This window comes from Triplophysa rosa, linkage group LG18 (assembly GCF_024868665.1).
Source record: "Triplophysa rosa linkage group LG18, Trosa_1v2, whole genome shotgun sequence".
In the NCBI taxonomy this organism is placed as follows: Eukaryota; Metazoa; Chordata; class Actinopteri; order Cypriniformes; family Nemacheilidae; genus Triplophysa; species Triplophysa rosa.
The window spans coordinates 2,857,028-2,870,551 of NC_079907.1; the positions used below are offsets into that span (position 1 = coordinate 2,857,028).

The window sequence follows — 13,524 nt, forward strand, 5'->3', positions numbered from 1 at the left end:
GGCCACAGAGTCTTGCCCGTTTGCAACATAATATCATGACATCACTTAGTGTGTGTATACTAGGTCATCATTGCCTATGAAAAAAAAAAAAAAAACATTTTGACAGTTTACTTTTAGGCTGATCTGTGTTAGAAAATGGCAATATTTTCATATTATTCTACATACATGTTAATCATCATGCATCCACAAATGGCTTTACGATCATAGCGTGTTACCAAAGAAAATTCTTGAAGTCTTTACCACATCTTTTTATTGGACTCATATTGGTGGAAGACAGGTGAAGCTGCATTGTGCTAAAACTGGCAAGATCCCAGTCCAAAACTCAATTGCCTTGGGACAATTACTCCAAATCTCCCCGACACAACAAACATCTCAATCCACCTCAAACCTGCGGTGAAAATCTTCCCTCTGTGATGTGCGGCTGTCTGTGATTTCAGCGACCTAAAGGCAGCGTTCACCTCAGAGTTTCACATCTTCATGATCACTGAGAAATCTCAGTCTATGGCTTTCAATGGTCTTCATCGCTTTTAGCACATGCACCCTAGTAAATGGGGAATGAGATCTGTTTGGTTAATGACATTCTTCCAAATATCCTCCCTTGTGTTTAGCAGTACAAAGAAATGTATACAGGTTTGGAACAATCTGAGCGTGAGTAAATGATGACAAAATTTACATTTTTGGGTTAACAAATCTCTTTAAGGCCTTGTACAATGTATTTTCAAGCAACTGCATAATTCTCCAGTAGAGGGAGATCTTTTCCTGTTTCCCATTTCCACCTTGGACATTTAAAAAACACAAGACAGGCACGTGATACAGAAAAGAGAAATACTAAAGCACAACTTGCTTGTAACACAGACATCTCTGCAGGCTCAAAACTGTATAAGGGTCAATGACTATAACGATCACTTATCATGTTATGTGAATGTTAAGTGAAAGGTATTTTTAAAACATTTCATATCAGCTGAATGCGATTTTCAGGAAAAATAATTTTGTTAATTTAAGAAGACAAAATTATAGTCCAAAAATATGAGATGATTACTTACCAAAACTCATAGAAATGCAAATACCTTGTTTCTAAACACTTTAAATAAATACTAAAGATTAGTAAAAAAAGTTAAGTATGTCAACGAAATGAATTAATATTACCACACTAATGAAAAACGCTAAAATCACTTAATCTAACATTTTAATCCGCATTTATATGTACACCACATTCTTAATGTTTGAATAACTGCAATAGATGTTATTTATTTGTATTTTAAAATAGGCATGTCGAAAATCCTTTTACCCCATTGACACATAGATGTTAGTAAATCATAGCAACCATCAACATATAAAAAATACATGGGGTCACCACAATACACAACTGTGATATTACATCAACATGAATACAATTTGATTTAAGCATGTTATCTACTGCAATGACACTCATACATTTTTAACCAGGTCTTTAAATGTCCAAATAATACTGTTTTTTATCACTCCAACCAAAGTTACACAACAAACGGTAAACCATGGCAACTTTTGGCTCGTCAAAAACACAATCAATGTACAGTATGGCTCATCGTCAAAACAACCCAAACATCTGACAGATGATCAGACCCTGTGCTGATGTTACACCTCCTGGCCATTCGCATATAGTTTGGCATGCAACTCTTTAAAGGTGTATATTTTAAAATAGATAGCCATCTGATTAATGAAGGATGTGAATGTGAAAGAGCAGACCGTGATCTTCCTTTTATAGCGCAGAGTGTAAAACACACAGCTGTGCACATCTCTAATGATAAATATGCTGAAGTTCTTTCAAAACTAAACTGAAAAAGTACCAAAGTCCCTTTAAGGAAAGTCACCTTACTCTGCGGTCACGTTTGCAGAGGCTCCGGCCAGATATTTTAGTCATACTGTTTTCTCATACAGTCCTTTACTTGCGGATATTTTTAAAATCGTTTGTCATCATATTTCTGACCAATGCGTACCATACACTTTGATAAAGCTCAGATTGCGCAGAAAACCTTTTCTAGGTTTTATCCAGATTGATTTACTGAAATCTACCCTCATATATACACGATCTTTGTTCCATGTAAACAACATATTTAACCCTTTAGATCAAACGTCTGCTAGATTTGGAGACATGCATCGAAGTAAAGGATCAAGTATATCAAAGTATCAGCTTGTGACCTTCAAGCTGCTCTGTGATTTGTGGCCAAGCCCTAACCGTGGAGCAGATCCCGGCCGTGACCCAGGGTTCACCGCCAAGCGTGAGCCGGGAGTCGAGCCCGAGCTGGGACATCGAGATGAAGCATGTGACGCCCGACGCTGGAGATTTCGGGATATGGAGCGGTGCAGGTTCTTATTAGAGGAACACGCTGCCATGCTGACCAGCCAAGGATGTTTCAGAGCGTCTTCAGCCGTCATTCGGTCCTCAGGGTCATAGGTCAAAAGGCGATCGATGAAGCTTTTGGCCAATGTAGATACAGAGTTCCACGGCTGAGAGAGAAAAATAGTGTTAATATTCAAGTGGTCAGGTTTAGACAGGTAATCCCCAGTAGAAGTGCATTTATTTCATTTGTTACATAAAATGAAAACAAGTGGCTTTAATTTAAAGGAGAGTAAAGAAACATTTTAAGCAAGAAAGTTAAAGGGGTCATATGGCACGAACACGTGTTTTTCTGTGTCTTTGATGTGTTAAAAGTTGTCCATGCATGTATTAGACACGTAAAATTGCAAAAATTAAAGTGTGGGAACAAAAGATGCGTTCTATCTAAAAGCGAATGCTCACCCAGACCTGCCTGAAACGCCTCGTGTAACCACACCCCCACAAATCTACATCAGTTCGTGGTGAGTTGACTAAGACCGCCCAAATGTATACTCAAGTAAGGTGGGCGTACCTGTCAGCACAATTGAAGAGGAACCTGATGTTCCAAATATGGTAAGAGGCGTTACATTTCCGTCACACGCTTGCAGTATTCGACCAATCACTACACACTGGTTAACTGGCCAATCAAAGCACACCTCGCTTTTCAGAGCCATGAGCTTTGTTAAAAATCTGCGTGTTTCAGAGAGGCGGGGCAAAGAGGAGATACAAACATGGACAATATGTGGAAAATAAAGCAATTTTGAACCTTAAATCGCGATAATATTCGTTTTAGCGGTGTCATATGTCCCCTTTAAGAAAATTATTTGTTTTTAGAAATGAAGCAATAATAGATATGCTGTTCAAAATGAAAACCAAAAGCACAATGACATTTTATGGTTGCCAGACCAGCATCAGCTCATCCAGTCCACACTCGAGATACAGCGGACCACTTTACATTCATTACTGCTTTTACATTCAGCCTGTGTTGAAGCCATGACCGATCCCAGGAACAACAGCAGCGCTCCAGCTGTAAATGTCAGCGAGTACACAGCCCAAGAATCTGCCTGAATAAAGGACCATCACTGACCTGAACTACAAACACTTCTGCATCTCAACCGCATTAGATATCAAACGTGGCATTTTCGCCTCGCCGCCGTCCGTGTGCGAGGACATTACTCAATAAATGTCAGTGGTTTTCAATGGGTTTGCGATTCGTCGCTAATTTCAAGGAGTTAATGAACATCTCCGGTATCAGAGAAGCGTTCAAATGGTTATATAAAGGTGTAGCAGGTGGAAAAAAGGAATGAAGGAAAAAACAAGTTTCCTTTAAGGTCCAACTAGAACCAGTTCTTTATACGAAAAACAAGAAACTAACACACAAATGAACCTGTAATGTCCAATTTTTGAATCAAAGGAACACACATAAATAGGCTTTTCAAATTTTTATTTTCAAGTCCTGGATATTTATTCCTATAGTTAAAAGGAACCTTTGCTGTGTTCTTATGAGACCGAATCATTGACTCTCTCTCTCTCTCTCTCTCTCTCTCGCTCTCTCTCTGTCTCTCTCTCTAACCTAAGTGAGGGCTGACTGTTTTATAATTACACATCACAGCATAGCTTTCACATTCACAGCGAGAAACGGAATATAATCAGACTTTAAAAGTTTGTTTCTTTTTTTTTTCATTAAAGGTTTTGTTGTGCTGTTGAGTGAAAGTGTTCTCTATAAACGTTGAAGAAATGGAACGCAAGTGAACGAAAATCAAAGTGATTCAGCCTCATCTCCCTAAAAACTATCAAGTAATTCATATGAATTTAACCCTAACATACAATTATTAGATGAAAGCAATAATGAAGGACCACCAACCTAAATGCAACTTATGCGAAAGCAGATCGTACAAAAATGTGCAAACAGGATTGTACAAATTCATATGAATTAGCCACCCAATAGTTAGACATTTTTGTCAGATTGCGTTGGGTTTATCAAGCATTTCCAAAACTAACAAAAATAAGTTTACATTTATATAGATATACAGATATATAGATTGACAAATAGTTGACAAATCAAATGTGTCCTGGTGTGTCAGCTAAAATTTAGAAATAAAAACCTAACAATGAACATAAATCTCTCATATGCTATTTTATATTATAAATATCAGTAAATATTATTGTCTTCTAAATTGTTGCTATATGTCACACCATAGGACACATGTACGGTATATTTGTCAACTACCCAAATGAGGATTGTTTAAAGGGAGTAGCAGTAATATGAATGACACTCATACTGTATGACATGTTTTCTGTATTATTTATATATGTTTATGTTATATATGTGTGTGTGTGTGTGTGTGTTTATAAATATATATGTGGCCTTGTTTTTATATCCTGGTGGGGACACACCTACTCATGAGGAAGAAGTCCTCCAAGGGCAGAAAAGCTTATAAATAGTACAGAACGATATTTTTTGAAAATATAAAATTGCAAAAAAAAAATTATCTTTAGGTTTAGGGGATACAATATACAGTTTGTATAGTATAAAATAAAAATCATTACGCCTATGGTCTGTCCCCACGGAGATAATAAACCAGTTGTTTGTGCGTGTGTGTGAACATAGATATATACATATATATATATGCGTGTGCACGTGGACTGTACAAATACATATACACATATTATATATAATAATAATAATTTGTTACATTTATATAGCGCTTTTCTGGGTACTCAAAGAAGCGCTTTACATGGAAGGGGGAATCTCCTCAACCACCACCACTGTGCAGCATCCACCTTGATGATGCGACGGCAGACATATAGCACCAGAACACCCACCACACACCAGCTAACTGGTGGAGAGGAGAAGGAGTGAAGCCAATCAGTATATATATATATATATGGGGATGATTAGCAGGCCATGATGATGGACAGAGGTGAATGGGCAAATTTGGCCAGATATTTGATGTCTGGTTTGTTATCGGCTCTATTTGACATACCACCACAAGAGGCATTCAATGATAAAAAGAAACACTCTATTTTAAAGAATCACCTTTTAAAGGTCCGGGAAGGGTTTATGACAGAGGTTCTCGGCATAAAAAAGAAAAAGAAGCCAAATGTTATGATAAAGTATAGTATTGAGTTAGGCAGGACATTAAACCACTTATTCCATTCCGGCATTATAATTTCACGCCACTAATCAGAATCAGAATCAGAAAGAGTTCTTCAGAAATACGTGTTCAGCGCTTCACGTGAACCTATGTGCATCACGCATCATGTCAAAATGCGTGCCTGCTGCAGACGCGTCGAAAGGGTTTATGATAAAAGAGACGCAGTTAACACTTAACTCTGATTACACATGAGACTAAGCGAGTATCTAGCAAACGCGAGCATCTCTTTTATTAAAAACCCTTTCGACGCGTCTGCAGCAGGCACGCATTTTGACATGACGCGCCACACACATGACGGGCTAAATACATGTTTTGCCGAGCTTCGCATTACTGCTTCACCTGAAGAGGAGTCACGGATCGCCACTGATTGCCAAGTATGTTTGCACATACAAGGAATTTGTTTTGGTGACAGGAGCATCCAGTACACAGAAACAGCAAAAACAGTACACAACAGTAACACAATAGACAGTGTAAAATGGCTGGATGTGATAAAATACGTGTGAGAGTTTGTGTGTGTTTGCAGTTTAAAGGTGATAAAAGCTCTGTGGTGAAGCTCCCCATCCCCTCTGATTACAACCGCCCATCACACACACTCACGCACCCTTGAAAGGAAGGCACGCTAACATGCTGTGGGTGGGCAACACATCAGTCAGGTTGCTGGTGGCTGTTTACACAGGTGACCAGATTTAACATTCCCACACACGCGCGTTTGCCCTTTGATTTACACTTGAATGTTGAAGACTGAATGTTTAAGCTGGGTTTCTTTAGGTGTCTCAGAACAGGTGATCATACACTTCTAACTGTCAAGCACTCCCTAGTGTGCAAGTGCACCGTGAAATGCTAACGTACCTCTATAAAGGAACCGCTTGGTTAAACATGTAAACTAATGGTGTCACAATACATAGGTATCGAGTACCGTGATATTAAATCAATGGTTATTGTAGATTGTTTAGCAATTAGCATGTGTTTAAAATCTTGCCTTAAAGTCCCAGTGAAATAAAAAATGACAATGCCTATTTTTTCATGAAATATTACAGCATTTGTTGTGAATAGTTTATCAATCAAATCTCTTTTTAAAATTCGTGTACCCTCAAAATCTGAAAATGCATTTCCGTCCTGTAATGACTATCCATTTTAAATGACGCATGTTAGACGGCTTGGGCGGAGCATCCGTTAACTCCTCCCCTTCAACTGTCAGTCTGCTGCCAGTTCCATTACAAAATGCAACGACTGTTTTTATACATACAATCAAATCGCAGAGAAAGACAAAAAGCCACGCCTACTATTTTTTCTCATTCGAAATTCCATTTTACTAGGAAATGCGTCAAAATACGGAAGCAAAAACGATCGCAACTTCCGGTTCACAGGGACTTCAAGAGTTACATTGATTACAAACTCTTTTTCTATGCCTACCTTCATTCATATTGTGACTCATTTTTTAAAAACATTTCAATAGATATTATCATTAGCGTGAATTCTTTTGGTCGTGTAGTGAAAATGTGATATTGTGACAAACAGCCATCAATGTAAATATGGTGCCTAAGCAGAAAAACAATCCAATCAACAAATGTGAACCAGCCTTTACATATACATGCACAGGCCGAAAGTTTACGCAACATTTACGCATTTGGCAAACGCTTTAATCAAAAGCACAGTTAAATTACAGTACACTCCCTGGGAATTGAACCCATGACCTTGACGTGGCTAGCAACAGATAACAGAAAAGCTATAATGTGATATATGTAGTCATATAATCTGAGACTCTACCCTCAACAAAATCCAATCTCAAGTGGTCACAAGAGGCGCATTGTCAATACTAAGCGTAAACTGCAATCTGTCCATTTGCGGTCGCATCAGCCAAGATGAATGTTAATAGGTGTAAACGGGCCCCATGTTATATTTTCTCTCTCGCCACACTTAAAAAGGGTATAAGAAAAGCTATTTTAATACTCACATTGCCATGGAAACTGTAGTTGCCCCTAAGGATAGCCCTGAGGAGGCGTGGTCGACTGTTCTGATCAAAGGGCAGGGAGCCGCTCAGCAGGATATAAGTTATGACACCCAGCGCCCACAAATCCACAGCGCTGTTATACGCTCTTCCGGCCACCATCTCAGGGGCCAAATACTCTGGTGTGCCACAAAGTGTCCTAAGAGCCCAGTCTTTAGTTTTACTAGCACGACAGTCCATGCTGTGGGTTGCAAGACATGCGTCATCTTCATTCTGAAGTAATAGACTCATCTTTTTAAGTTCAGAGTTTGGTTCCTTAGTTTTGTCTGTTCTTAGATTAAAATGATCAGTCACCTGATCATCTGAAATATCGTTCTCTGTGGTACCGCTGTCCTTAGCTCCTCTAGCAGTCGCAGAACTGCTAAAAACATTAGACACACTTGCTGCACTCTGGTTGTCCCAGCAGGCAAGTCCAAAATCGGTGATGATCAACCGAGAGTCCTGACCCGGGTGGTAGTACAGCAGGTTCTCTGGTTTAAGGTCCCTGTGAGTGACTCCCAGGGCGTGGAGATAGCACAGCCCATTGGCCATCATCGTCAAGGCCTTGGTGGCGTCCCGCTCTCTAAACGTCCCTCGGGCGACCACGCGTTCCAAGAGCTCTCCTCCAGTGGCCAGCTCGAGAACGAGATAGACTCGATGAGCCGTTTCGAACACCTCGGCTAAGTGGATGACGTTAGCGTGGTTGACCCGACGTAGGACCCCGAGCTCTGCCTGACAAGTGTCGCGACCCTCCCGACCTCTGACCTCAAGAAGCTTGATGGCAAAGGGCTGGCGTGTGCGTCTGTGCTCGGCGCGAACCACACGGCTGAAGCTGCCTCGACCGATCAGAGCTTTGATGTCATACCTAAAAAAACAGAACAGCATGTAAGTAGATATTAAAACACAGGCAAATGAAAGTGCCTGCTATGTTTCAGACTATTGTGCGGTAATGGGTTACATCAAATTAAATTACATCACATTATGACACATAATTTCATAAATTCAATTTCATTATTACTTCTATTCTGGCATTAAGCGCAGCTTATATTACATTACACTGGCAGACTAATAAATGTAAAGCATTTAATTAAAGCAGACATCTGTAATTGACACGTCATGTTTGATAACTTAATTCTGCCATTTAATCCAACTCGTATAATAAATAACGTTTATAGCAATCAAAACGTTTTAATAAAGACAGTGGAGCAGAATAGGCCTACTGTACGCTATTCTGTAGTAGTATACATTCCTAAGTACAGTTTACATCTATTTTTGCTATATAAATGTTGCTTTGCACTTTTTTGAAATGCTTTAAAAAGACTGTTTTGGGTAACTTTATTTGGTATATCATCCAACGCAATTGTTTCTTTATTTTATTTGGGACTTTGGACACAAACAGAGTATTTATAAAATAAATAAGTTTGGCATCAGAGCACATATTTTTTATAACACTTGAATTAAACGCAGAAATCAAAACATTAGAACTGATGTCGACATGAACTTTCCTCCGTATTTTGCGTCAAAAACCGTTCCTTTAAATTTCTCAATTTTCTATTTGTATTTAACGTTTTCTTAATTTTGTAAAAAATGTAAAACTAATAAATATTTTTCGCACACTATGTATGTTACATACTGTACACAGCTCAAATAGTAGCGTACGTTAGTTGTACGCATGTTGTTTATTCGCTATTTCAATTGGAACAAAGCTGAAGTCGATACCTCGCAATGACACGCGGGTCAAACTTCGCGCGAAATTTGGCGTTTGGGTTTTTTATCCTCTTCTCCAAATTAACTGATTCTTTCATTTCTTCAGTTGGTCCTTCCTTGGGTGCTCGCTGATCTCTTCTCCAACTCCACAGACAGGCTCGCGTTTTGCCTTTAAATCCGTCAAGCTGCTCGTGTTTCCTGCACGCGGTAGATCGCAGCGGACAAAAATACCCAGTTTTCGAGGACTCGGGTAACACTTTACCAGAACCGCTTCCCATGATTGACACATTCAAGCGTGGAAAGATTGCGGACAGGTGGTATCAGATGCTAGGATAAACTTTCACAAACCGACCGGCAGACAGACAGGAAAGAACGATCGACGGATCGAGCTCGCGCGTGTTTGAATGCCACGTGAGCACAGCCGATATTTTGCGCACCTGTAAGCGGCGTTCGTACAGTAACTGAGAGGAAGGTGTGCAACAACTCACACCTGTGTGATGAGTGTTTGATCTGGATGCTGTTTTAGATGTGTTCTAACTTTCTATTATTGCCCTGTCAGGTAAAACAATTGACAACTTGATGAAATGTTGACTCGTTGCAATCGTACGTCTTCCTGACCCAACGTTTACCTTTGTAGTACCTCGGTTTAACTATATAACAATATCTTTTTATTTACTTGTTGTAAATACATAACTATAGTTTATGTATAGGCCTATTGTCCATGATATTTGTAGTACATGTAGAGGCCTATTCTACAAATGGTATTTAATTTGCTATATTACTATAGTTCGAGTTTAGTAAAACCATGGATATTTTAATAAGGTTAACCCATTGAGTTGAACTCTAAAGGCTAGCCTACTTATTTATAGTTTCAAACATTGATTTTTTGGAATTTTAATAATACGTTTGGGGGGGGTTTGGACTATGAGGCCAATACTGGTAGAGTAATATTTTTTTATTAATATTTATAAAAAATAATATTATATAATATATATTAGTGTATATTATTAGTATATATTATTTGCATTATTTGAACCACGTATAGAAGTTTCAATGGAGCGAACAAAAGAGAAATATCGCAACATGATGATGTTAAAAATAAGGTGAAGGTGCCAAAAACAAATTCAGCATTATTTTACAAAACAAAGCATTACAGAATCTCATATCATGTGAACAAGTCATTATAACGGATACAACAAAAAGGTCTTTAAAATGTAGATGAAATGATGAGAAATGGCTTGAGACGGAACATTCTCCTCATTTCTGGAGTTTCTATTTTCAGCAAATGTGGATAATATGCCGGCATGATCTGTCATAAAGAACAAAGACGTTCATTAGTTTTTTAAGACAGTAAATGAAGCCGAATACAATGAGCTCATTTAAAAGAATCTTTTCAGGCAATCAGACCAGAGTTCAGTCTCAGTAATAATATTCCAGTACATTAAATCATATTGTCTGACTATTGAATGTAATGAAAACGCATCTGATATTTGGTACTCGGGGACAGACTTTATAATAACAATATGAATATAAAAATTCAATATTATTACAGCCTCTGTAATAGTATGTGAGATGGCCAGAGTGTTCCAAGGCTTTTAAATATTAGTCTTAATGTGGAAGATTTAGTTCACTTCTGAATGCACCCACTAGAGTGCACTATTGAGTTTAGAACGTTTATCAAAATTGATTGAAATAAATGGATGAGGAGTGAAATTAACTTGTTTTGACTGCAGCGATCATCCATCGTAATCCTCAAATAATCCAGCCCTAATCCGTTGCCTAATCTTAAACCTTAATTGCCATGGAAACGACACAATACCAAGGAGCCCAGCAATTATGAGTAGATTTACACTCACGGGAAGTGTTTGTTGTGTTTTGGTTATGATGTCACTTCACAGGCAGCGTGATAAATGCAGTCGTCACACACGACAAAGTGAATAATCAGAGTGATTTATAACCGTCGAGATGGAGAGGAAAACTTGAATTAGTTAGCTTTGTCTCATAGAAGAACTATTATTGATAAACAGAAAATAAACCGGGGCGAAGGGCAAGGGGGTGTCAGCGTCCATTTCTGTAAATTGCATCTCATAAGAGGACATAAACTGCTAGTGGCTCATGCAAAATCAATACAAGTGGTCAAACAGTCTTGAAAATGATCAATCTAGCTAAATGAGTACCTCTGCACTGATATGCTCAGACTGAAACTAAACTTTAATGACACACACACACACACACACACACACACGCATTGGTTTCCTATTGATGAAGTGAATTTAAATCACAGTTCAGATGGCGTTCTCTTGAGATTGCTAAAGCTCTGCTATATTGAACCTATGTCCGATTATTGCACACTGTCCAGATAAATCACATTAAGTGTGTGTGTGTGTGTGTGTGTGTGTGTGTCACCATCATTTAAACTTTACATTCTTCCAGTGCAACTACACAAACTTTTATCACATCACCTGCAGTACTTACTTCTGTACATGAGTATAAATGTAATGTCATGGAACATGTTCTCTCTCTGTTACTACTAACAGTCCTAGTTTAAGTTAAATCTGAGCCCTACAAGAGTTCACTTTCGATTTCTCCATATATCAAACAAAACAAGTAACGGTACATATCGAAACAATAATAGCAGTGGAGTATTATCCTTCCAAGATGGCGGCACCACTGCAACATGCAACATAGGGCGTGACATCAGCTTCACATTCTCTATTAGGTCAAAACGGAACGAAGCTAACCGTAGCGTTGTAATGTAACCTATGCTAGGCTGTTTTAACCTATTGTTAGGTCAAATATGAACCTTTACTGGGTTAATTTAACCCAACGGCTGGGTTCAACCCGTTTTGTCGCAACACTGGGTTGAAAATAACCCAGCTTTTTTAGTATATTATTGTATATTATTTGTATTAAATGAAATCAAAACTACTCTACAGTTATGGATTCTTTGTGGAGGTCTACCAGTAGTTTAGTTTGGTCCAAATGGCTCTTGTTTATGTTGTTGCTTTGTTTCTGGCAAATTACGGTGCCGCGTGGCCTTTACAACGTGATTCCATAGTACGAGAAGTCATAGACGCGCTATACATGGAGGCACTCCTAGGCAGAGTGAGCCATATATGTACGTACGTTTATAAAGTATATCATTTTTTCGTGAAGCTGGGAAATTTGGACCTTAACCAACAGCCCCCCCCCTTTTATGTACATTATATGGATAGAACCCTGGAAAGCTTTCCTCAAAAGCCTCAATTTGTTTTCGACAGAAAAAAGACTAAAATCTTAATGAGCATCAGATGAACTAAGCCTGATTTTTTCATATTGGCTCGGTGCTGTCATTGACACGCATCTATTCATCTGTTTTCCTTTAATGAACACTTCAGACTATGATGTGTTCTAAGCTGCACATATTGTAGAGGCCTGTAATTGAGAAATTGATTGTAACCGCAATACTTCATTAGTCAAAAAAAGAGACTTATACCTTTCACAGGTCTTTGAGAGCTGGTCAAGATCGATCTCTTGGCACTCTTCTGTCCACCCACTTCTCTGTTTTTACATTTATTTGCCTAGATTTACTAAGCAAAGGAGTGCTTTCTTCTAGCCGCCTGCTGAGCTGATTCTGTAATAAGCAGCAGCAACGCGGCCCTGCGGCATAGAAACTAAACTAATCAGAGTCTGCTTCTGTCAGCTGCAGGAGAAACTCCTCCGTCACCGGAGTTTCTCCCGGGAACCCTGATGAATACTCTCATTTTCCCGCGCACACTCCGTCGGAAGAAGAGGTGCGGGGCGGGCCTGGGTCGGAAGGGGTCAGAACACAAATAGCCCGTGACGGCTTGATTGAGAAAATCATGAACATCGCAACAGTCGCTAAAAATTTGATTAAAGTGACTGATCGCCTGTTTCTCCGCCTTGATGAAGCCAAGTAGATGCGCCGCTCTCCGAGGCACAATTAATGGACGTGTTTGCTAATTGGCTTTTGCTGGTGTTGGCCTCGGGCGGTCCGGCGGGAGAGTGTAGGCGACATGATGAGTTGTATTCAGTAGATAACCAGAAAGGGAAATCAATGGGTTTCTGGATCCTGCTGTACGCAGCAGTGGTTCTGTTTAACGGCACAGATTGTTTGTTGGACGTCAAAAACACATGTTGATATACAGTACATGTTTATCATCGGTGAGCCGGTTTAAAATGGTCTGATTTGTATTTTTTGCATAGTTTAGCATGATGCTTTAGGAATTGGAAACTGTAAGGAAAAACAACCGAGGTGGGGGACATTTCAATATATTAATTCAAAACTTATTGAATGTATACTCTTAATTAAATCA

General features: G+C 39.0%; 1 protein-coding gene across 1 annotated transcript; it reads right to left on the bottom strand.

Annotated features, from left to right (window-relative positions):
• Window positions 1-2,166: 2,166 nt before the first annotated feature.
• si:ch211-27e6.1 (serine/threonine-protein kinase H1) lies at window positions 2,167-9,496 on the bottom strand. The gene is made up of 3 exons (XM_057359213.1): window positions 9,221-9,496; window positions 7,469-8,366; window positions 2,167-2,487 (listed from the first exon to the last, which is right to left on the bottom strand). Exons 1-3 carry the CDS (start codon window positions 9,484-9,486, stop codon window positions 2,167-2,169), a joined length of 1,485 nt encoding a protein of 494 aa, XP_057215196.1. The 5' UTR covers window positions 9,487-9,496.
• Between the last annotated feature and the right edge of the window lie 4,028 nt (window positions 9,497-13,524).